The sequence below is a fragment of the Temnothorax curvispinosus genome, unplaced genomic scaffold (genome assembly GCF_003070985.1).
Source record: "Temnothorax curvispinosus isolate PA1 unplaced genomic scaffold, ASM307098v1 QBEX01007734.1, whole genome shotgun sequence".
NCBI classification, from domain to species: Eukaryota; Metazoa; Arthropoda; class Insecta; order Hymenoptera; family Formicidae; genus Temnothorax; species Temnothorax curvispinosus.
Genome location: NW_020217514.1, coordinates 1166956 through 1190696, shown reverse-complemented (window position 1 = coordinate 1190696; position 23741 = coordinate 1166956). Strand labels below are relative to the sequence as shown.

The following is a 23741-nucleotide window of genomic DNA, read 5'->3' as shown; positions in this document are numbered from 1 at the left end:
CTAAAAATGTTTGGTCGCTGAGAGCTTGTCATTGCCATCATTTTAGTAAAATTAAATAATTGTTCAAAAATAACTATAATAGTAAAATAATAGTAAAAAATATTAGTTAAGCAAACACACGCTACTTTTTAATAATATAATTTACTGATAACTGAATTGTATCTAAAATTTTTACAATTTTTAAAACAATGCTATTAATGTACTATTTAAAAAATTTTTATTTTGCGCTTATAATACATATATATTTGGGTCTCTTTTCCAGGCATTAAAGTTTATATTCTTACCAAAAGTATGACATAAGTGTAAATTTTGAACGTTCTTGAAATAAATGTTGACTCAATCCATCAACGCAAATTCCAAATATTCTACATCGCAAAGTAGTTTCCGAAAGCTCAGCGATGCTTTTTGCAAGGATGTTTTCCCAGGTATTGATCGCGAATCACCCTGCTCTCGTCCATTTTCGTCGGATAACTTTTCGTCTCGGCAATCGGCGTTTTAGGTGAACAATAATGCGGGCACGAGTTTCTCGATCGCGAAGAAAATTCGCCTTTGTCCGCGGCAGACTTTAATAGCTTCGGTCTGATTCCTTCGCCGCGCGGGTGTATCAGTTCGACGATCCGCGGGAGACAAGGATCGAGACGTCCATTTCCCTTCTGAAAGATCTTCAAGCGAACCTTGTACCTCTGTCGCGTCCATCCGTTACCCGGTGTCCGCGGCCTGAATCTCCTTCTTCTTCTTCCGGTAGTTCCTGGCCGTGATTCTGGTCTCTTCATCTTCCTACCGTGGGACAAAAGAGCTCCTTCCATTTGCCGCGCACTAACGTCAACAGGTGGCTCGCGTTTGACGCCGATACCCCACATTTCCTTAATACAAGGACACTTACTCAATCGATACTTGAAACTTGCCATGTTGGGATTGCAATCGTTAACGTCCGACGTGCCAGGTTTCTTTTCAGGTTTCCCAGCGCAACAACGACCGTCCTTCGTCAGCGTAGGAAATTGTTGAATTTCAGATTCCATCGTTTTGTCGACAGGCGCGGGAATTGTCAAAGAAGCGGCGCATTTGTCCTCGGAGGAAATCACACGTTTTCTCGATACACTTTTCCGCAACGCCTTGGCATCTGTTCTGCCGCGCTCATTTTCATTCGCACTCCTGCTGGAATCCTCATGAATATTCTGCAGAGATGACGCGGTGTCTTTCGCCCGAGATCTCCGCGGTCCTTTCTTAGGAATTGGCGAAGCTTTAACAGGGGGTAAAGATGTCTTCCTCAAGCGATGGTTGCAATAAGACGGTGGATTCTCGCTCCAATGTGGATATCTTGGTGGCGGAGGATCAAGTTTTACATCGTACTCGTGTGTATCTGATGCGGAACGCTCTTTTGGTACTTTATGTTTCACAGGAGAAGTTCTTTTCTCATTCAATATAATTTTTTTGGAAGACGTGGGCTCTGATTCAGGACATCGCTGCGTAGGATAAGCTGCAATTTGCTTCGACTTGTCTTTCGTTACCTCATCCGGCTTATCTTTGTAATGATCTCGCGATGATGGAAAACATATTGCTTTTTCCTGGCTCCCCGGATAAATGCATGGTTTCGGCTTGCATTTATAATAGATCTTTCGCTCCGTTGCCGGTTTTCCGCAAACCCATTTCTCAGATGTTATTCGAGTCGCTGGTTTCGATTCGTAGGACTCGTGTTTCGATGATTCGCATGCTTGCCAATCGTTATACGGTGCAGGTTTGTTCGCGCAGATCGGGGAATTGGATTCAATCGACTGGTAATACTCGCGATGGCTCAATAAGTCGCTGCAAGTCTTTCGATAACTTTCTGTCGGTATCTGGTAACCATCGCTGCGCCACTCGCGCGGCTTCTCACAGGATTCCGCCGACTGTTGATGATCCTTGCGTTCTCGGCGTGGTTTCGTATCATCCTTCTCGCAGCTGGACTGCGTGCTTTTTCCTTGTTTCACTCGTGTAATTGTGCCTTTGTTAATATTACGTCGCAGAAGTAACAAATCGTCAATTGTAGAATCATTTTTTCCCGTACTAAAATTTCTGTACGAAATCATGCGACTTGGAGCAATGTGTAACGCCAGTAATCTCTGCGGAATCTTCAGGGACTCGTTTAATGCGTGTGTCATTCGCAATTTTTCATGCGATAAAAATGTCAAGATTCTAGGCAGAATATTCATCTCGCAAATCTTGTCCTATTGGGATGAATGAGATTCTTCCTTGATAAAATTCTCTGATAGTATTCTCGGTATCGTAAATGAATGCTGCATCGAGGTCGTCTTTGTAAACACCTAGATGAGAAGACGTATTATTTACGCAAGAAATATAAAATCTTGGAAGCATCTGCAGTATTCGAATTTGCTCTGACTGAGAGCTCTCACTCGCCAATAAACAAGATTTCTTAATAAATACAAGACCGTTCACTGCGAGGCATTGTCTCCGTATATAAAATGAATAAAATCTTTACGGTTCTTTTAACACACATTTTGCTCAGTGTAAGTTAAGACTTCCAACGTGACTTTACCTTACGCCAGAAAGCTCCCAACATCTTTCGTTGGAAGCTTCAGGAATTTCTGTAGTTGGACTTTGATCTTGTTACCTTCCTCAACGCTTTTCTATCGTCGATTTCTCTCTTGTTAAGATCAAAATAACATTTTAGAAATGTTAAAATATTGTCAGATACAATGAAGCTATGATTGCTGCAGCCCATTTGATGTAGTTAATAAAAAAAGTCATGAAAAAATAATATACACACTCGCGAATCAAAAAGAATACATTTGGATTTATTTGAATTTCGAAAACTATTGTGGTTACCGGAAATTTTGACGCAACACGTATATCAAACGTGTGCGGTTTGCTGAGTAAAAAGTTACGAACGATTGAAGTACGCGATGAGAGGAGGCTTGATTGATATTGCAATGTTCATACGTATCAACGTACACGTTACAATGTGTCTGCTCTAAAATGTATATATCCGATTTCTAGAATTACGATATAAATGTCACAATCCATCACTTTCTATCATTTCATTTCGGCACACCCAAACTAATTTCCAGTCCCTCTCGTAACTTCGCCGTGTGGCCCATCCGCCATCCGCCGGCCGGAGATCGTCCATTGAACATCGGTCCTAATTGCCACCAAAATTCGGGGAACTCTAGAATCGCAGGCGAGATTCGTGTGAATTCCATTCCGAACTTTCCATTCGGCGACGCTACCGTGGTTTAGAATCCGTGGTTAAATTGCTTTAGCGGCGCGCTCCGGGTTCATCTTCGATATGTGTCGTCGCACATACGCGACGCCCCAATTCGATCGATCAGATTCATCACGAGTGGCTCCGTTCTCCGGGATTATCTGATTTGAGAACTCGTATGAGGATATTGATTGGAGAAATTCCGTTCGGGAACTCGTGGAATAATATTGTCATTATAGTTCACGTCCGCGCAAACTGCCGCGGTTGTGTCAATTTCGTATGTAGATCTTCCGAAGTTCGTAATCGAAGCTTCGTTACGTCATTACATACCAATAATCGTATAATTTTCATTTAAACAGTTTATAATTTTTAATTAAATTGTGCTTTAGTTAAGCTCTATACACGCGAGATATATTTTTCGAGACGGATTTTTTATGGAAGAAAATAAAATCGCTAATTCTTAATATTCTGAGTCCAAAAGATTCTAGAAATTTTTATACTGGAAATATTTAAGAATAAACTAATAATTTTTCACGACTAAAAAATTATAGGTACTACGCTCTATTTAACATCACCACAAATTGCATTTTCACCGCAAATTGCGATGAAAATTATAATGTGATAGGGAACAAGATAATTCTTTGCAAAAATAAAAGTCGAATAGAATTATATAAACCATGTACACACATAATAAATTAACAAACTATACAGAAAAAAAGCTTCATTTTAAAAACCGCTTTCCATTAGCGATGCCGCTTTCGATTGACGACAGCTATTAAGCTTCGGCACTGATAGCTCGAATTGGAGCTGCGTGCAGCTCCAATTTCTTAAAACTTTGGACGACACGATCCCGCGCGGCCATTAGGAATTCGCAAATTGAATCTGGCATTGGGGTATCGCCAAATTTCAGATTCGTGTCGCCGCGTACGCAGAGGATAATCGATCACACAATGCCGGTGGCTCCGCATCGAATCTGATTCATTAGGTGTAGCGCCCGGCGGCGGTGGGCTCATCCGATTTATCGGACGGCGCGAAAGCGTTGATTGGCGGACGCCGGATTGCGGACCGCAGAAATTGTGAGTGCTCTCGGCAAAGGGATAATGTCATCGCGATGGCCCGACGGCACGAGAATGCGCGCGCGGTACCGTAATTCCATAGAGTGCATCCAGCGCGGTGAATTGACGCGCAATCAAATCGCCGACGCACAAAGAGGATGTACCGCGATAACAGAGCGCCGTGTGAGAAGATTACGCCGAGTTTTTCTCGCAAGTTCCATCTACGTTGTCGTACGTGTCGATTTTCAAGTTTCAAAAACGATTTCTTTCAACTCGAGATTTACTTTCTGTTTAGCAAAGAAATATTTCCTTTGTACGAGGTTGAGAGTTACTGATTTGTTCTTGCGCGATTTCTCCGGACATCTTTCAATTTTTGCCGTAGATAAACAAACTAGAAAATTTGCTCCCTTATCAGAATATAAGATCATGAAGTTAGACTTTAAATTAAATCAGAACCCCTCTATTCGTTTCTGTAAAGATAGGGGTAAACAGTACAGTTGTCGGCCACTTTAGAATAATTGGAACCTAAAAGATTAAAGATTATAAAGAGATACTATTAAAATGTTTAAAAGTGTGTTAAATATTTTTGTATTTATAATTAAAAACATTTTAATAGTATTTAATTCTTTATATTCTTTAATTTTTTAAGATGTGGTCAATCATTGTAGAGTGGCCAACAACTGTACCGTTTACCCCTATTCTTTCTGGAGCTTTCACATAATTTCCGTATCTATATTTATAATTTCACATTTATCGTTAACGAAGAAACACGCGTGACATCAATCTCGATGGCATAACGTGCCATGGTTCGTTCGCGTGTCGTGTTTCACAAGCTGAACATCGTCTTAATGGCCCTTCACGCTATATCGAGCGTATCGCGTATCACGATCGACGTCAGGCGCTCGTGCGTGAAAAGTATCAGCGGTTAGATAAATGTGCAACCTGCACCGTTCGCCGATTTCCTCCTTGCCCCACCCTCTAAATAATTTAACGGAGGTGTCTCGTCTCTGTTTGCGCGAGTCTGTCATCGTTTTCCCTCGTTTTACGTCCCACAACCTACTAAAGAACGATTTCCGATAATGCTGATCCAGTACGCATACATCAAACCAAGGTCGCAGTTCGGTAAGCAATGCTTCTTCGCAGAGACCGACCCGACCGTTCAGGAGAATATCCTGCCGGATACGGAACTCATGCGAAACTACGTCCGCATGAGCCATTGCCACCGTGGCGTACAGATGTCCAAGCAATTCGCTCTTCACGAGGTAAGGAAATTATTGTAGATCGCAAAAGAAAAGAATTTAAGCGAGATTGTGTGTGTTTTTATTTGTTAATTATTAATATTATTAATCTTAATTGTTAATTATTATTTATCTTAAATAATTCTTGGTTATTATTGGTCTTTATTCTTACAAAATTATTAGTGTTTATTCGTGTAAGTTTCTTTCTTATTAAAGAAATATAAATTATAATTGTGTGTAATAAAGAAAATAAAATCTTCTAAAAGAAGAAAATATTAGAATGTCACAGATAAATGCTGGATGTTGAAAATTTTTAACAAGTAGACATTAGAGATTATTAGATTAATATCTTAAATATGTGTCGATTACTCTGTTATTACGTTAGTATAATATAATGCTACATATCTTTAAGATGTATCATTATATCAGCTGCATAGATGATTATCCGTAAATTACGCACTGGCCAAATGCTAATGAGTTTCTATATTCGAGACTTTGTATCATAGGATTTACGGGAAAGCTGGGATTATGAAAATAGCCCCGCTGAGTCATCGTCGAACTAATTCTGCAGCAAGTTTAACGTTTGCGGCATTTAAATTCCAAGAATTAATAAACGCGTCGTGCGTAAATACGCCCCGACCGTGAGCCTTCCTAATATTTTTACATTTCAGGGGATCAGAGTTATGTCAGTTTAAATTAAATATTGTCTGCAATTCTCTAAAAAAAAAAAAAAATTCCAAATTTACGATGGAAATCCGCGGGTTTTCAATCCCCGGGAGTGCGCTAAATAAAACTCGCGGAAAGTTTAATTCAAACATAATATTGTTTCGCGGTGCATCTCGTATTAGTTTACATCGTAAACCACGTATTTCTCACGATGAAAAAATTAAATATACCGCATTTAACCTCACAAAAGCATGAAGAATCAATATTTATTAGCATGCCTTTGACGACATATGCCATAAACATATAAATTTTTCGTTAAAATGCCTCATAAATTGTTTATGCGAACAATTCCCATTAATACGAATAAGAATTTGCGGAAGGTAAGCTGCGCCACGATGAAAATATAGATTAATGTGAAATACAGTGTGAAATACAGCGAAAGTGGACATAAGAGATTGCGCGTTTTCTCTTTAAGTAAACCATTTAACACCGTGACGCGTTTCTCAAGGGTACTCAAGTGTTAAATGTGGGGTGTTACGTTTTACATTTTGCAATAAAAAAACGGTTAGAAATGGAGAGACTTTTATAACTTCATCGTTACGCGCACAGCTCGCTGATATATCTTTTTATTTTTACGTCAGATGCAGACTGCTCATAAGGTAACAAAGGAGAGCGGGATGTTACACTTGGAGGGCGGTTGGCCTAAGGAGATAAACGTGAAGGACGACGAAGCCGTGCTGAGATTTCGTCGGCGCGTGGTGAAGGACGAGTATTGGGCGCCGAAGATGAAGAGCCTCATTGACGTGAGCTCACTTTGAAATATATCTATTATAAAATATCCTCTTAATCATTTCAAGCGCGTTACACGGAAAATAAATTATTTGTGTAAGATATCGATGTTTGCTGTTCAATTTCTGGTATAACTTTCTTGATATTCTTAATGTCGGAATTTTGAAAACATAGTCAATTAAAGTTAAAACGAATAATCTAAGAAGATTTAAAATATGTATGTTATACATGTAATCTTAGTTAAAGTAAATGCATTTACTCTAAATATCCCTTAATGCGAAAAACCTAGTATAAGATAAGAGGATTAGGTAGTAATCCTATTATCAATTTATTAACTTATTCGCTTAGCCTATGGAATGCTGTGTACTGCAGAATAATGCGATCAACATCTACGAGAATTACTTTGACGATATGGAACCGACTGCACTCGTTCTTCCCCGTAGTATAAGGTATGTTGTATTTTTTGTCGCTATATAAAAGAAAAGCAGCAATTCTCACAATTTTAGAAAACTTACTTGTAACAAAAAAAAAAAAGATTAAAATCGTCATTCAAATTGTTTTCTTTAAGCTGGAATATCCGACAAGAATGCTAATCTTTTTATCGCTTCCTTATTGCAAACTCACGCTCATGAAGTCTAAAATACACTTGTTTTGTCGGCAGATCACTTGTTTTTTTTTTCTAACCAATTGGAATAAATTAAACTGCAAATCCCGCTTTCGCCAATATCCGAGGAATATTCAAAGTCTCGTTTCAACGTGCCTGACACAAGCTTCCACGGACGAGTTAAATCTCTCTCTGCAAATCGCGGTCACGTACGGAATTATCATACGACGCATATCTTCGGGACTGATGCCGCTCGTGCGACACGTTCTTGTAGACATTAGGAATAGGATCTCCTGGATCTCGTAAATCCGGAGACAAATTCTGTGCATTAAAACGTAAAAAAAAAGAACGTCGATAGCCAGAGAAATACGAGAAAGTTGCTCCGATTAATATATTCGTATAATTCCTTTTGGATCTAAAATCCATCTACGAACTTGTCGTTACTCACTATTCCGCATTGTCGCGCATTTTGTATGAAAACCCGGTAACTTATTTATAGGACGGAAAATCCATAAATCGATGCGACGTCTCGCTAGACGACGATGCTGTCATTGAGAAGCTCGCGGGGAAGCTCTCTTATCTCGTCGGCTTTTCGTCTTTCCATGCTTGTTTAACACGAGTTGCAATTTTTCACCGTCTTTTTCCTCACGCGTCCAAACACGTGTTGCGCCTCTCTCAGATGCCTCGCGCGATTTTCGAATTGATCCGCTTTTCTTCTATGTGTCACTCCGTGAGCTTCTAAATATCGCTGTATTCGACTAGCGCTTGGATTTATAGTTACTGATGCATCTCTACCTCCACGAAAAAAATTTGAAGGCTTTTTAAAAAAACGACAGCAAACCAAATAAAAAACATTTTTTTAAACTTGTTTATAGAATAGAAATTTCAAAAAAATGTTTTCTTTTCTTTTTAAAACCAGAAAACAATTAGAAAAGAATAAAAGAAGCAAAAATTCGGGTTTAACGTTATGTTTTAACGAAGTTACATGTAGCATACAAAAATAGCAACAAAGCCTTACTCTATTTTTTAGCAATATTATCCTAAAGACAATGTTATTTACGTATCCGAAAAATTTTCAAACTAAAGCGGACAATTTTGGTCGCGATCGCGAGAAAAAACTCGAAGCGAGGTAATAAGAAGTTACTTCGCTTCGAACGTAAACAGTATCCATACGTTTCCGCGCATTCTAACAAAGAATCTACGGCTGTCGTTACAATTAATCGCTTCGTGAAGGGTATCGCCAAGCGGACGAAACAAAAAGACCGACGTCTGCAACGTGTAAAAGCAACGGCGTTATCGCGTCGCCGAGAGGATGATTTACGCGCATCGGGAATGGGAAAAAAGATAAAAAGAAAGAAATGAATTTCCGCCGGTTCGCGATTTTGCGCGAATTTTTACGGAAGCTTTAATTTTCTTTTTCCCAGAACCTCAAACATGTATGTCGATCCGCAACCTATCGTAAGACCAATCAATCACCTGTCGTGGTCGCCAGGTGCACAGAATCGATTGGCTGCCGCCTACTCTTTCATGGAGTTCGAGATGAAATCGTCCAACGTGAATTCTTCCTCTTACATATGGGATATCGGTATGTTTTTATTTTACTACCGTGCAACAACGCGTATTTTATCCACTAATGAAAATATCATCAAAGAAAATACCAAACTTTCGCGATATTTTAAAATGAATTTACCTGAAAATCTAGTGTATTTTTTTTACAAGTAATAATATTTATGTTATTGCAGTGCTCGATATACGGAAATTTAACAATGTATGATAGAAATTGGATCATGAATTCAGCTTTAAAATGCAAGCGTTTTTTTTTTATTATTGTTTCAATATTCATTTTAATATTTCAATCTATCAAATATACGTTTTTGCAGTACTCCGCGTGATGTATTTTCTTGCCCACTGTTTCTGAATTTTATTGAATTTTCCCATACTAATGCAATATACCGTGGTAGAGATTTTTTTTTAGAATGTCGAATCTGACACGTTTTACAACGTATCGGAAGCATGTTTCATCATGTCGTCGTCAAACGCGACCTGTCACACGCTCGTCCCGGTTCCGGTCGCGGAAATCGATTGGTCGTTTCAAAGTCCTTCATAATATTTGAAATGCGTCTCACTGACATGAATCTTTATATATCTACACCAAACGTTGGTATACGCATGCGTGTTGTTTATGCGGCGCGTTTGTTATTGACAGAAACATATCACATGACAAAAACAACCGCGTATAAAGCCGAACGTATTTCCAGTAACATGATTTCTAGTAGGATAATATGGCAATATAACAAAATGTTTTTCACAGCTAACGCAAATCTGAAAGAAAAACTCACAAAAATATAAAAATATAAAATTGAAAGTAAAATAACTAGTGATTAGCAATAGAAATATTTTTGAGGATTCTATATTAAAAGGATGATATTTGCGTTAGCTCGTTCATAACACGATACTTCTTTAATTGGAAAAAATTTTTACCGTTACCAACCAAATTTTACCACTATTAAAAATATTGAAATATCGAGAAAAATATTTCTAAGTGTTTGCCAGTTTTTAATACTCTAGGTAAATTTTATCAATTGTGTATTGCAAACAATTGAGCAAATAAAATATTTATTTTTTTTTATTTTTAGGTATATAGATTTCGAAAAAAAAAGAAAATTCTTTGAGCAAAAAAATTGATTTGGTCACTTGTTTATTTAACAGCATTAAATTTTAAGAAAAAAGTTTATAATTCTGTGTCGTCACAGAGAACCCAAATACACCGGTGATATGCTTGAGATCATCGTCGCCGTTAATAATCGTCGAGTTTAATCCGCGCGATCCGTCGATGCTGATTAGCGGACTGATGTCTGGCCAAGTGTGCAACTGGGACATCCGAATTGGGGATGGGCCAGTGCAAATGTCCCATCGTCAGTTTAGCCACAGGTATCTATCTATCTCCGAATGGGGAAGTTCCTCGGGACTTGCACCTATCCGCCGAGATTATTGGCCAGAACTTGGACGTGCTTGACTTTGATGTATGGCCTGTGGAATCGCAAATATCCTCCGAGAGAAACGCCGCAAAGCCGTGCAAACGGTAGTCTCTGATACCGAGATTAATACAGCTCTTGATATATGACATGCATCGACAAGAACGTGTTAACACCGATTAGAAACACATGAACACTTCTGTATGAGATATAAGTCAGAAAAGTTGCTACGTAATTTTGTGTGTTCGAGTTTCGTAATTAGCGTTTAACGTTGTCGCTTGAAAGATTTGTTGAAATTATGTATATATATCCTCAAATAATTTTTTTTCTTTTGCTTTAAATAATATCAATCGCAAAACAATTAATTATTTATTAAATAAATAATCATGATTTTCTTAATAATGTTGCATCACCGTTAAACTGTCGGAAAATTATATTACGATATCATTAATTGAGATAAAATAAGAAGCAAGCACAGCAAAATGCCGCTTAGCTTTACTAGAAGCTGCGACCGCACTGACGCTTATAGAATTTCACCTCTGCGATAATTACTGAAAACACGCCAATTAAACGGCGCAGACTCCGAAGGAATAATGTTCGTAAAGTGATTCGCAGCCGATGAGGGGTTACGGATCGTTGCAATTCATACGTTTCGTAAACGCGGTCGCAATTTCTGCCGTCGTCGTGGCAAAATGTTTCCAAAGAGCCTGCCGTTTCGCTGCCAAATTGTAACTCCGTCACTCCCGTTTCTTCCCCCCGTTCTCTCTCTCTTTCCTCTCTCCGACGACGATGTGCGAAAGAAACCCGGCGAACCAGGCGTTCTGGATCCAATCCAAGACCAACACGGAGTTCCTCTCGGCATCCACCGACGGTACGATTAAGTGGTGGGATATCAGGAAGATGAGGCAACCGACCGACGAGCTGGTGATGGATCTGGATGATCCGCTTCGAGCGGATATCGTTCGCGCGATCGGAGTCACAAAGCTGCAATACGAACCGACGATAGGGCACAAATTCCTGGCCGGTATGGAGAATGGCATGGTGATCAACGTTAGACGGAAACTTGCGAATCCGGTCGATAAACTGGCAATGAGGTTTAATTGTCACGTTGGCCCTGTCATCGCCATCGATCGAAGCCCCTTCGCGATAAAGAATTTCCTCACCGTGGGCGACTGGACTGTCAAAATTTGGACGGAGGATACCGCCAGGGAGGGTAGCTTGCTCACCATCCGGTTAGATCCATTACATTCAATTGACTTAAATCGACTAGCCTCGCGAATTAAAGCTAGAAATCTTTGTAACTTAAAATCGCTTGAGTTATAAGTGTGTTGTAGAATTTTTTCTTATTTTATCTAATTTTCACTCTGACATAAATTTGCTATGTATATTAAGAATATACAGACGCTAGACTATAGTATGCATTATTATCAGCACCATTGTGTGTCGTATATCTGACTATAAATTAGCATACAAAGAGTAGAATACAGTTATGAATACTTAGCGCGAAACAAAGCGAAGCAGCTATTCACGTAAACAGGATGATATATCTCGCGGTTTCTACGTTCGACTAATGTCTTGTTTATCAGCGTCGAAGCTCTCCATTGTCATTTTTGTCGGCGTAGTTCCCGAAGTTAATGTTGTTATCGTGCCGCGGAGCGTATGCTCGGTAAAGAGGAAGTAAAGGATGCAATTTTGTGCGCACAGCGAACAGAATACTGATTTACGCGGAGGTTGCTGGAGCAGGTCCAGGTACTCGGTGTTTTTCACCATAAACGCGACGGGTCTGTTGGAGGTATACGACATTTTGAATGGCGTGGATACGCCGGTGACTACGTTTCGCGTCTGCAATGACCGTCTCACGGCCATCGCGCCCCACGAGAACGGTCAGCTTCTGGCAGTCGGCAGTCACGACGGCAATATATATCTGGTGGAATGCTCCGAAGGACTCATTGTCAACACTAAAACTGACAAAGCAAACCTTACTGCCGTGGGTGTTTTGAAAAGTATATTATCGAAAAGGGCAATAACCAGATAGCTATATGTATTTTAGAAAAAAATCTTGGAAAAGATATGAACGATTCAAATTTAATTTAAATGTTCGCATCTGAAGTACAAACGTAAAGATTTTATCAATGGTTTATATCATGTTATCTGATGTAACAAATTTGGATTTTATCAGTTGTTATTCTTTTCGAATTCATATATTTCGCGAATTTGCATATTCTAACTTTGATCTTACGTTGATCGAAGACGAAAGGCAATGTATTTTTACTGCAGTATCTCGAGAGCTGCGGTCGTTTCGAGAAGGCCGTTGACACGCGATTGAAGGAAATACGCTTGATGCAAGCTGGCGTTCACGAGGATTCCACAGCGGACCACTTGACGTTCGTATCAAAGAACAGACATAAGAAGGGAAACAATAAGGAGAAAAATAAGAACAGGGCGCAGGTTAAAGAAAAGGTCGAGCACTCTACGAAAAAATCTCGGATGAGAAAGTTGGAAAAGGACGACACGTTCTTCGAGGAACTGACGGAATCAGAAGCGACATTTTTTCAAACAGTAAAGAGGGTAAAGAACAACTTAAGTAGCCGAGAAGAAGAAAAGATGCATTTTCCACGGGCACAAGATTTTCTCTGCTGTTTAAGACGCGTATTTTCGCGTCTCTTGAAACATTAATGATCTTTGCTATATATAGACTAGCGTTTCCGTTTATGATAGAAGAATAATGCATCATTCTTCTACTTTAAGATGTTAACATTTCATTGCAACATGTGTACAATATCGAAACAGATTTAATTATTACTATCCATTCCTATTTAAATAAAAAAATTGAGCGTCTTATTTTTAAAATGTTTTTACATTAATAAATAGTTATATCTATAATTCACTATGTTATGCAAATCTTTACAAGAAGTTTGAAATCAATGTCTTTTCAGGAACTTGAAAGTTATTCAAGGCTGGATCCCGAAACCGAAGAAATGATCAGTCTTATGCAGGAAACACCGCGTAAGAAAAAGATAATTGCACGCGAACCGGTGACGGTAAAGAATAAAATTGCCAAAATTGCGCCAAAGCAACATAAATTTGTCAGCGAAGAAAGAACAAGAGCGGCGAGGCCGAAATCCCCGAGATCCTTGATAGAAGAAATAGAAGTTGACAAGGAAGAAGATGGCGAAAGAGCGGTTACAACGTTAGAAGCGCCATTCGCAAAACCGAGAAAGACTGTGAAGATTGTGAAGAAACGTCGCGGAGAGGAGATCTTGAGCAAAGTCTGCGCCGTCGAGGTCTGTAAGCCGGAAATCTGTTGCGCAGACCTGGAAGGTAAGCTTCCGTTTCCGACGACAAGCGCAAACGTCGTTTCACGGGGGATCGGTAAGGCGATCTATTTTTTTTTCGTTTTCTATGCGTCGCTCGGGACATCGTGGACGGACAAGATAATGAGATCTCCCCTCGAAGCCGAGCGTGATCCGATAATACCTTTCTCAGCTGCGCGCGGCTTTATTTGAGTCCGGCAATGGCGGCATTATGTAATTTTTTTTCATATATTATTTGAGCACCGGCAGCGACAACGTGGTAACAAGAAATATCGCGGCGGACAGATTGATAGCGTTGCGTGGTGCGAAAAAATGCGGGGGAGAGAAGATAATTTCGTAAAAAACGCGATTTCGATGGAAAACCGCGATCAAAACCGCGCGAATGCGCCACGTCAGGTGGAAACATTGATAAACGTTCATTGTTCTGATTCGTTCGTGTTCACGCCGGGTTTCCCCCCATCGACATTGCGTTTCGCTGATCCGGCAGCAGCGGGAGACGTCTCCATGGCGCGACACAATCGGACAGCTTAATTAAGAACGTCGCTGTCGCGATTGCGGTCGGTTTCAAAGCCTAGCCGTATGCGTCTATCCAAACTGCGTCCCAGTTAGATTAATGCGCTAAACTCGGGGATCTACATCGTTGCTACATCGTTGCCGTTTCTCTTTGGCCATTTTAGATGTGCCGGCGTATAATTGGAGACAGCAATGGCGAAGCGTTTTCAACGCCGTTTCTTAATGAAGGACGTGCGACAAACGTCCGCGCATGAATCTGTCCAATGAGAATTTATTATCTGTTTCACTTTGCGTCATTCGTTGGCAAAAGCTTGAAGAAAAGCGCGACAGATGAAACAAAGAAGCTGCGCGTTGATAATATTTTCTCCGCAATTTCTCGCGAATTCCTTTTCTACGCGAGGATCGCTGACGGAAAGATTTTATCAAACAATACTTTAAGTGCATCTGTCGTCATTTTTGCGCCACTATATTTCAGTGATTTCTTAAAGCGGATATGCGCGCGCTGCACAGCCGCAGGACCAAACTTGGGCCATTAAACTATCATTTGTTACGTACCATCAAAGATGCATTATGGTTCTGTCATCTTGCCAATAACTATGACGCGCAATATCTCCCTGACTGCTTCAGTAGAAATGTTTTTCTTTTATTCTTGAAATGCCCCACTATTGAATATTAATATTCAGTAATAATAAATATATATCGTTAAGTGCATATTATTAATTTTGAGTTTATATCAATAGATATATTTTGTTGATATCTTTAAACAATATGACTGATTAATATAATGTATATTTAACTTGCTTACATTGTTAAATTTGTACATAGTGTCAAATTATATTCAGTCATTTTTAACCATTCCTATAGGTTGCCACTGTTCCTACTCAATATGTCGTTATGTTAATTTAACTAAATGTGTTAATCACTCAATATGTTAATTTAACTAAAACAATGTAAATTGAACTAAATCAATGAAGTTGAAATAATACTATTTTGTGTTGAAATAATAAATTTCGACACACATGGTAATTAGAAATAACAAATGTTTAACTCAAAGTATTGATTTAAATTTCATCCTTTAATATTTTCAACTCTGAATCTCGTTCGAATAGTAATTTAAATTAAAGATTATAATTTTTCTGCATAAAACAAAAATGTCTTTGACGCACATAGACAGAGAACAAGAATATAGTGTAAAAGCAGGTGATTTTCACACAGAAGCGACTTTAACTTATAGTGACTGCTAAAATGTTATTGCGAGGGTTGTTATCGGGAGAGTCCAAAGGGTTAAGCTTAGATTGGATGTTAAATAAATGAGATAAGGGCAAGATCAACGACAGTGATAGAACAAAATTGGATAGGATGAAATCACCCTGGCGTTAGATTAGAGCAGTAAAGCGGATACCATTTGTCGTCTTCCCACCGGGCGTTTTAAATACATTGAGGGTGCATTGAAGTGTCCAGTATAATTGGTCTCGCGAGGAATATTGTAGTTCTATGACATTTCATCTAGATTATAGTGGAAGAAATAAAATGTGCCGTGTGTTGCTTTGACTGCAATACTTACTTAAAAATATAAACTAATTTAATTAAAAAAAAAATAATTTTAAAATTAAAAAATTGTTTTTTCCAAACTTCTTAATAATTATCTTCGTAGCATATACTGTTGTACTAATTTGTACTTCAATGAAGCGCAGAAATCTTGAAAATCGAATATAAAATTATTAATATGAGTAAATATTAGTTAACTTTATGAAATTTGATTTTCATAATAAAACTGGATTGGCAAATGGGAACGTAATAAAAATGGATTAATAAAATTTATAATATAATATCAAAATAAAATTATCATAGTACAATCAATTTTGATTCAACGTTCAATTTTTATATTTTAGAAAAACGGAAGGCTGAATTAAATACCCAACTTGCTTTGGAGGAGAAAGAACCTCCGTGGGTTATCACCCAACGGCGACGTAAGTTATTCGATCATGAACAAAAGTTGCCGGAACATTCGTCCATCGGGAAGAGGAAGATCTTGTTGGAGGACGAATCGCTGGCGGACGTACTCGCGGACGAAGTCGAGGAAGCCAGAAGGGAAATGCGTGCTTGGCAGGAGAGAATCGCGTTGGGTAAACGTGACTCCTGGCGGCCCCAAACGATCGAGGTTGTACACGGGAAACCAGAAGGAAAGAAGAAGGGAGCCGGGAACGGCGACGTCGAGTCGCCTGTACGAGGCGTCGTGGAGATGGGAAGATCGAATTTTCGGCAGCTCGCGGAAACGCGCTCGAAATGGAAGTCCGCGATCGAGGACGAGACTTTGCGAGCGCGCGAAGAAAGAAAGGCGAGGAAGCTCGAATTGCATCTTGAAAAGTGTGTCCAGGAAGAAGAGACGCATTCGACGCTATCCGCATATACTGACGAATCAATGAAAACGATAACAGTGACGCCGACGAAACGCGAGTACAGGGGCAGCGATCAATAATTTAACATTCGTGATGTTTTGCTGATCGCGCCAGTTCGGCAAATAATTTATCGGCAAATGATATTAAAAATTTCGACTGCGAGAACGAAGCTGAAATGTCAACCGAATTAACAGTCGAAAAATTTTCGAGCGTAACAGAAATCTGATTAATTAATTAACTCGATATGCTCTACAGCGCAATTTTAATTCTAATTATTTCGCAACGTGAGGACTGCATTGGTAAACTGATTGATTACCGGGCTCTAACAAATATACACGTGTCTTGAAATATGTCATAAAAATGAAACTGTATTCAAAATATATTGAAACGGAGCAATAATTTAGTTTAAGTATTTCTCGAGATATATATCTCAAGTTCTTGAGTAAGAGAAATTACGAAGTTGTCCATTTAATCGAGGCTGCATGAAAAGACGATCTTCGAGAAGTTCGTGAGAAAGAAGTTGGCGGAGGGCACTTTATATTTGAATAGAATTGCAAGACTTTCAACGTGGCACTTCGCATAGAGAGAAACGGATCAAACATGAACGCCGGACAAGTGATGCAGAGTACATGTATACATTCCAACGAAAAATCGAAAGAGCGGGTTCAATCGAGTGCTGAAAGCTTTAAAAACAAAATGCAAATAAAAGAAATCGGGCATTTCGAAGTGACTCGGTAATGATTCTACAACATCGTAAACAATGGACATTACGCAAAGAGTTTTCCACCTCCGCTGAAATTCTTTTCGAGCGATTCTGCAGAACTGAAGTGGTAGCGACGAGAGAGGCTCAGAGGAGGCTGAAACTTAAGACGGTAAATTGCCGAAATTACCGCGAGGATCAAAGGAGCCTGCCATTAAAGTTTCCGCTCGATTAATCGATCGCGCGGCGCATCTCGAAGCGATGCCAGGACGAAAGCGCAGACGTGCGGAATGGATATATCACGGTTACGGACGTGCGACTCGCGCATCCCGAAAGATTTCGAGATGAATCTCGCCGAATTGGAAATAAAACTGGACCTGCTGTCGTGGAAAAAAACAAGTTTTCTAAAACAGTGGGATGGAGTTTAAAAATTCAAGCGGGTACGCTCGTCGCTTAATCCGCGACAAGCATCCCGTAAAGTTTGCGGCGCATCTGAAAAACGCCGGCGATTCAACCAATATATACATTAAATTATGGAAATCGTTCTGGCGCTGACTGCAAGAATCGATTTTTATTTCGCGATACGCAAGTAAAAGACTTTGAGTGGATAAAAACGAATATTTTCTACCATTTCTCCGATAGAAGAATTTTTTTTCAAACAATTAAACCTTCATTAATTGGTCGTACGTACATTTATCTGGAAAATATATACTTTTATCTTTTAGAAATGTTATGTGTATAATATAAATCGACTCAAACGCACTGAATTCTTAATTAACTCCAGGAACATAAAGAATAAAAAAAATTATTAAAAAGCATATTAAATGTAATAAAATAATATTCCAATGTTATACTAAGAGAATGAAATTATGCATCACAAACATACACAAATGCGCACATACACATACACTTAATATATGTATACATAAATGCATTATCAAAAGAAATGCAGATCAAAAAGCGATGTAAAAAAATTTCGCCGGCGATTCCGAGCAATGCAAAGAAATGTTTAAAGAAGAAATGCGTCAGTCAAGAGATCAATTAATCAATGCCAGGATCGCGGGGGACGAGCGAAATCTCGAATATGCATTCCGCGCGAAATTAGCGAATCGCAGGGTTCGACTTTCTGCCCGACACACAAAGGAGGAAAGTTCGAAGTGAAGAGTTAAGGATGGAAAGTTGAGCGGGAGCCGAAGCAAATGGATGGCGTACCTACCGCGTCTCATGGAAGAATCATGAGACGATTCCTGCCACTCGTGTCTTACGGAAAACTTGCGTTCTCGTATAGAAAAGCCGCGCGACCCTGATTGAAAGGATTCGCGCGGAATAGCTCTCGGCTCGTGAATTCCCGCAGAGGAACGCACTCAACCTGAAGACACTTTGACGACGACAATACTTTTGTAGACGCAGGAGAACTCAATAAGCAAATTCATCAAATTTCAGCTGTAGTAAGAAAAATATTGTTCCGAATTGAGATTATACATAGTCTCCGGCGAAGAGATTTTGACTTTTCATGCACCGAGCCGATACGTTCTTTTTTATCTTCTTCCTATCGGTGATAAACTTTTATTTCTGGTTGAAAAGAAAATGGTTCCTGGACAATAAACCACATCTCATTATGCATGTGCAGACTCTAAGAGATAAAAAGCGTTGGCAACAACGAATTCTACAAATGGCCTAGTTTTTCGTAATCGGTTAGCCGGGTCTCGTTTAGGTTCTTTATTTGCTCGGTAAATCCTGCTGGAAAACTACAGGTGTAGCGCGGATTAGCAAATCGATAGACACTCGAGAAACGTACCGTAACTTTCGTGTTGCAACTCACCACTCCATTTCGTGTAATTCCTATTGAAACTATACTCGATTTGCGAAACCGTTGTAAAACGTAGCAACAATAAAACAAACCGTAGAAATTCTGAAAAACGTTACATTAAAACGTTATACATTAAAATATACATTTTTGTATAAGTCTAAATATACATCTTTGTACACCTGTATTGATAAAACAATTTATCTTGAAATCTTTTTGAATGTTTTTAATAAATAATAATGTGGCAAAAAATGATTTGTGTATTTCTTTAAATGTTTTATGTGCTATATATGTGCGATTCCGTTGCAATCCCATCATTTCAAAAAGATACATCGGATACAATTTTTCAACAATCAGTTGTACATCTGTGTTAGTCCGTAGATTGTAGTAATGCTAGCGCGACGTGGTGTATGAATCCAAAAACAATACGAATTCTTCGCCTCCGTTGATGATTGTTGGTCGAACGTGGTCGGCGGAAACTAACAAACGGATGCCGCGGCCATTAGCTGATGAGGGCATCGCAGTTCATCGAGCCCTACAAATTGAGATCGGAAATTACAATGTATGAGGAGAAAAAGCTGGCTGGAGAGGAACCTCAAGTCGGGAAAACAACAGGTCCTTTCAAATGCTAAACGACCTACTACGATATAGAGTAACTATGCTGCATATTTATAATCACGAAGGAACTCAACTAAATCAGTTTTGAAATGTAATACATTTCAATCGATAAATCTCGAGGGTCAATTAGATATTCATGATATTTCATTTCTAACCACAATTCATATAAAGAACTTGGATGATAAGACGTTTAATACTTCATACTTCATACAATTAAACATAAAAATTAACACTGATTCGGAAATTTAATTCCACTTTATGGGCAAAAGAAAACAAATTTGCTGCCAATTAAGCTTACAATTATTTTAATTTTAATTTAATTTATTTGCTACTTATAAATTTCTAAATATAGAAATGCTAATTTACATTAATATTATCCAGCGTCGTAATAGCAATTTGACACTGCTAAATGTGTAGCACCGTGTGATGAAACATGTATGAGCATATATACATAAATCACCATAATATTTGCGTTGACTAATAAAAATATCAGTATAATATGCGCGCTTCATCGCATCATGCGGCAGTAGATGTTTTATGGTTTTTTATTTTTATTTAAAAAAAATTTTTCAGCGAACCGATCAACACTCAATTCCATATGCTCATATTTTCATGTATCTGGTGTATCGTTTCATGGAAACTCGTAAACTATTAAAGCTGCGTCTACATACAATCAATGTTATTGATGCAATATCTCGTGTAAATAATGCTGATATCACGAGATATAATATTGATATCAATATAGACACGGTCAATAATTGCGCAATATGAAGTTACTGTTATGGCACGCCGTTTTACTTTTTAATGGCATCAATAATATTCTACACAATATAAAAGTTTCCAAAAATAATTGTTCTAAGAAAAATAGCGATTCTTACTAATGATTTTAAATTATGTCGAACATAATAAAAATTGGACGAATTAAAATTATGTCGGGACATAAAAATAATTCCGAATTTTTATTATGTTCCGACATCATAGTAATTCATCCAATTAAAATTATATCGGAACATAATAAAAATTGTACGGCAAGCCGTTTTACTTTTTAATGCAAGCCGTTTTACTTTTTAATAGCATAATAAATATTCCATTCAATATAAAAGATCAAAAAATAATAGTCTTAAGAAAAATTACAATGAATTAAAATTATGTCAAGACATCATAAAAATTCGGAATTATTTTTACGTGTCGATATCATTTTAATTCAACCAATTTTTATGATGTCACGACATAATTTTAATTCATCGAATTAAAATTTGATATACATAATAAAAATTGCATGGCACACCGTTTTACTTTTCAATAGCATAAATAATAATCTATACAATATAAAAGTTTCAAAAAATAATTGTCTTGAGAAAAATAGCGATTTTTACTAATGAATTAAATTTATGTCAAACATAATAAAAATTGCATAAATTAAAATTATGTCGGGACATAATAAAAATTCGGAATTATTTTTATGTCCTAACATAATTTTAATTTCACGAATTAAAATTATGTCTGGACATCATAAAAATTAGATGAATTAAAATTATGTCGAGACATCATAAAAATTGTATGAATTAAAATGATGTCGACATCATAAAAATTGAATGAATTAAAATTATGTCGAGACATAATAAAAATTGAATGAATTAAAATTATGTCGAGACATCATAAAAATTGTATGAATTAAAATTATGTCGACATCATAAGAATTGTATGAATTAAAATTATGTCGATACGTAAAAATAATTCCGAATTTTTATGATGTGTCGACATAATTTTAATTCATTCAATTTTTATGATGTCTCGACATAATTTTAATTCATTCAATTTTTATGATGTTTCAATTTTTATGACATCTCGACATAATTTTAATTCATTCAATTTTTATGATGTCTCGACATAATTTTAATTCATTCAATTTTTATGATGTCGACATCATTTTAATTCATATAATTTTTATGATGTCGACATAATTTTAATTCATACAATTTTTATGATGTCTCGACAAAATTTTAATTCATTCAATTTTTATGATGTCTCAATTTTTATGATGTCCGAATTTTTATGATGTCTGAATTTTTATGATGTCTGAATTTTTATGATGTCTCAATTTTTATGATGTCTCAATTTTTATGATGTCTCAATTTTTATGATGTCTCAATTTTTATGATGTCTGAATTTTTATGATGTCTCAATTTTTATGATGTCTCAATTTTTATGATGTCTCAATTTTTATGATGTCGCGACATAATTTTAATTCCGGAGCTGGTGATTTTCATCCCACAATATTGGCAGCATTGTGTAAGTAGCGTCGACAGTTCTCACAGCTTGAATTCGATGTCTACGTGTCCCAGGTCGCCGATTACGACGTCCAGATAATGCGCTCCGTAGTTTTCGGTGTCTAAGTGTATTAATACCTTGAATTCGATGTCTACGTGTCCCAGGTTGTCGACGACGAGGTCCAGATAGTGCGCTCCGTAGTTTTCGGTGTTTAGGTGTATTAATACCTTTAATTTGATGTCTACGTGTCCCAGGTTGCCGACGACGAGGTCCAGATAGTGCGCTCCGTAGTTTTCGGTGTCCAGGTGTATTCATACTTTGAATTCGATGTCTACGTGTCCCAGGTTGCCGATGACGACGTCTAGATAATGCGCTTCGTAGTTTTCGGTGTCTAGGTGTATTAATACCTTGAATTCGATGTCTACGTGTCCCAGGTTGTCGACGACGAGGTCCAGATAGTGCGCTCCGTAGTTTTCGGTGTCTAGGTGTATTAATACCTTGAATTCGATGTCACGTGTCCCAGGTTGCCGATGACGGCGTCCAGATAATGCGCTCCGTAGTTTTCGGTGTCTAGGTGTATTAATACCTTTAATTTGATGTCTATGTGTCCCAAGTTCCCGACGACGAAGTTCAGATAGTGCGCTCCGTAGTTTTCGGTGTCTATGTGGCACTATCTGGACCTCGTCGTCGGCAACCTGGGACACGTAGACATCGAATTCAAGGTATTAATACACCTAGACACCGAAAACTACGGACCGCATTATCTGGACGTCGTCATCGGCAACCTGGGACATGTAGACATCGAATTCAAAGTATTAATACACCTAAACACCGAAAACTACGGAGCGCACTATCTGGACTATTTATCACTTCATTCGCGTTGCTTGCACTTTTTGCACTCAGCGTCTTCGCTTTCTCTCTCTCCAACGGCCGAATATATATTTATCTCATTTCAGGTGCAAAAATGTTTGGGGATTTAAGCAACGCGAACAAACCTTATGTCTCGACATAATTAGCTCTGGTAACTTAGCCGGTCAACTTCGACTTTATTAATTTTCATATTTTTTTATCGTTTGTTGGTGATTGTTGGCCTAATTACAACGTTTGTTGGTTCTTAATTTTTTTTAAATTTATAAAGAAAAATTAGCATTAAGTAAGCCGAAAAAATTTTATTTTTAATTTCAAAAAAGCCTAATCGATGCGTAATCGTTTGCTGATGATTGTTGGTCTAATTTTAGCGTTTGTTGGTTTATTATTAGTCTTAAAAACAAAAAAAAAACGAAAAATTATCTCACATATTAAAGTAATCGAAGATTGGTTTATTTGCCTACGACTTAAGCTTTATTTCTATCAATTTAAGGCTAACATCTATGAAACTGCCATATGAATACGGGCCTTAACATCGGCAGAAAATCGCGAAAAGATCAAGAAACATGGTGGTTCGTGGGAAGCACACACACACACACACACACACACACACACACACACACAACGGGGAAGTGCGAGGGGGGCTTTCGGCCCCCCCCTCCCCTGCACCCACCCCGCCGGTAGGCTGCGTGGACCTCGCTTTACAACATAAAGTACATGCTAAGT

The 23741-nt window shown here is 38.1% G+C and overlaps 2 protein-coding genes across 5 annotated transcripts in view; one reads left to right on the top strand and one right to left on the bottom strand.

Moving 5' to 3' along the window:
- LOC112457369 (furin-like protease 1) overlaps positions 1–23741 on the bottom strand; it is a 230339-nt gene that overhangs the window by 39149 nt on the left and 167449 nt on the right. The gene's annotated exons all lie outside the window — the stretch shown is intronic.
- LOC112457371 (dynein intermediate chain 3, ciliary-like) lies at positions 5334–17573 on the top strand. Its single transcript, XM_025020379.1, has 11 exons — positions 5334–5516; positions 6800–6961; positions 7296–7396; positions 8976–9136; positions 10305–10482; positions 11327–11758; positions 12231–12513; positions 12804–13094; positions 13463–13879; positions 14081–14088; positions 16205–17573. Exons 1-11 carry the CDS (start codon positions 5334–5336, stop codon positions 16830–16832), a joined length of 2844 nt encoding a protein of 947 aa, XP_024876147.1. The 3' UTR covers positions 16833–17573.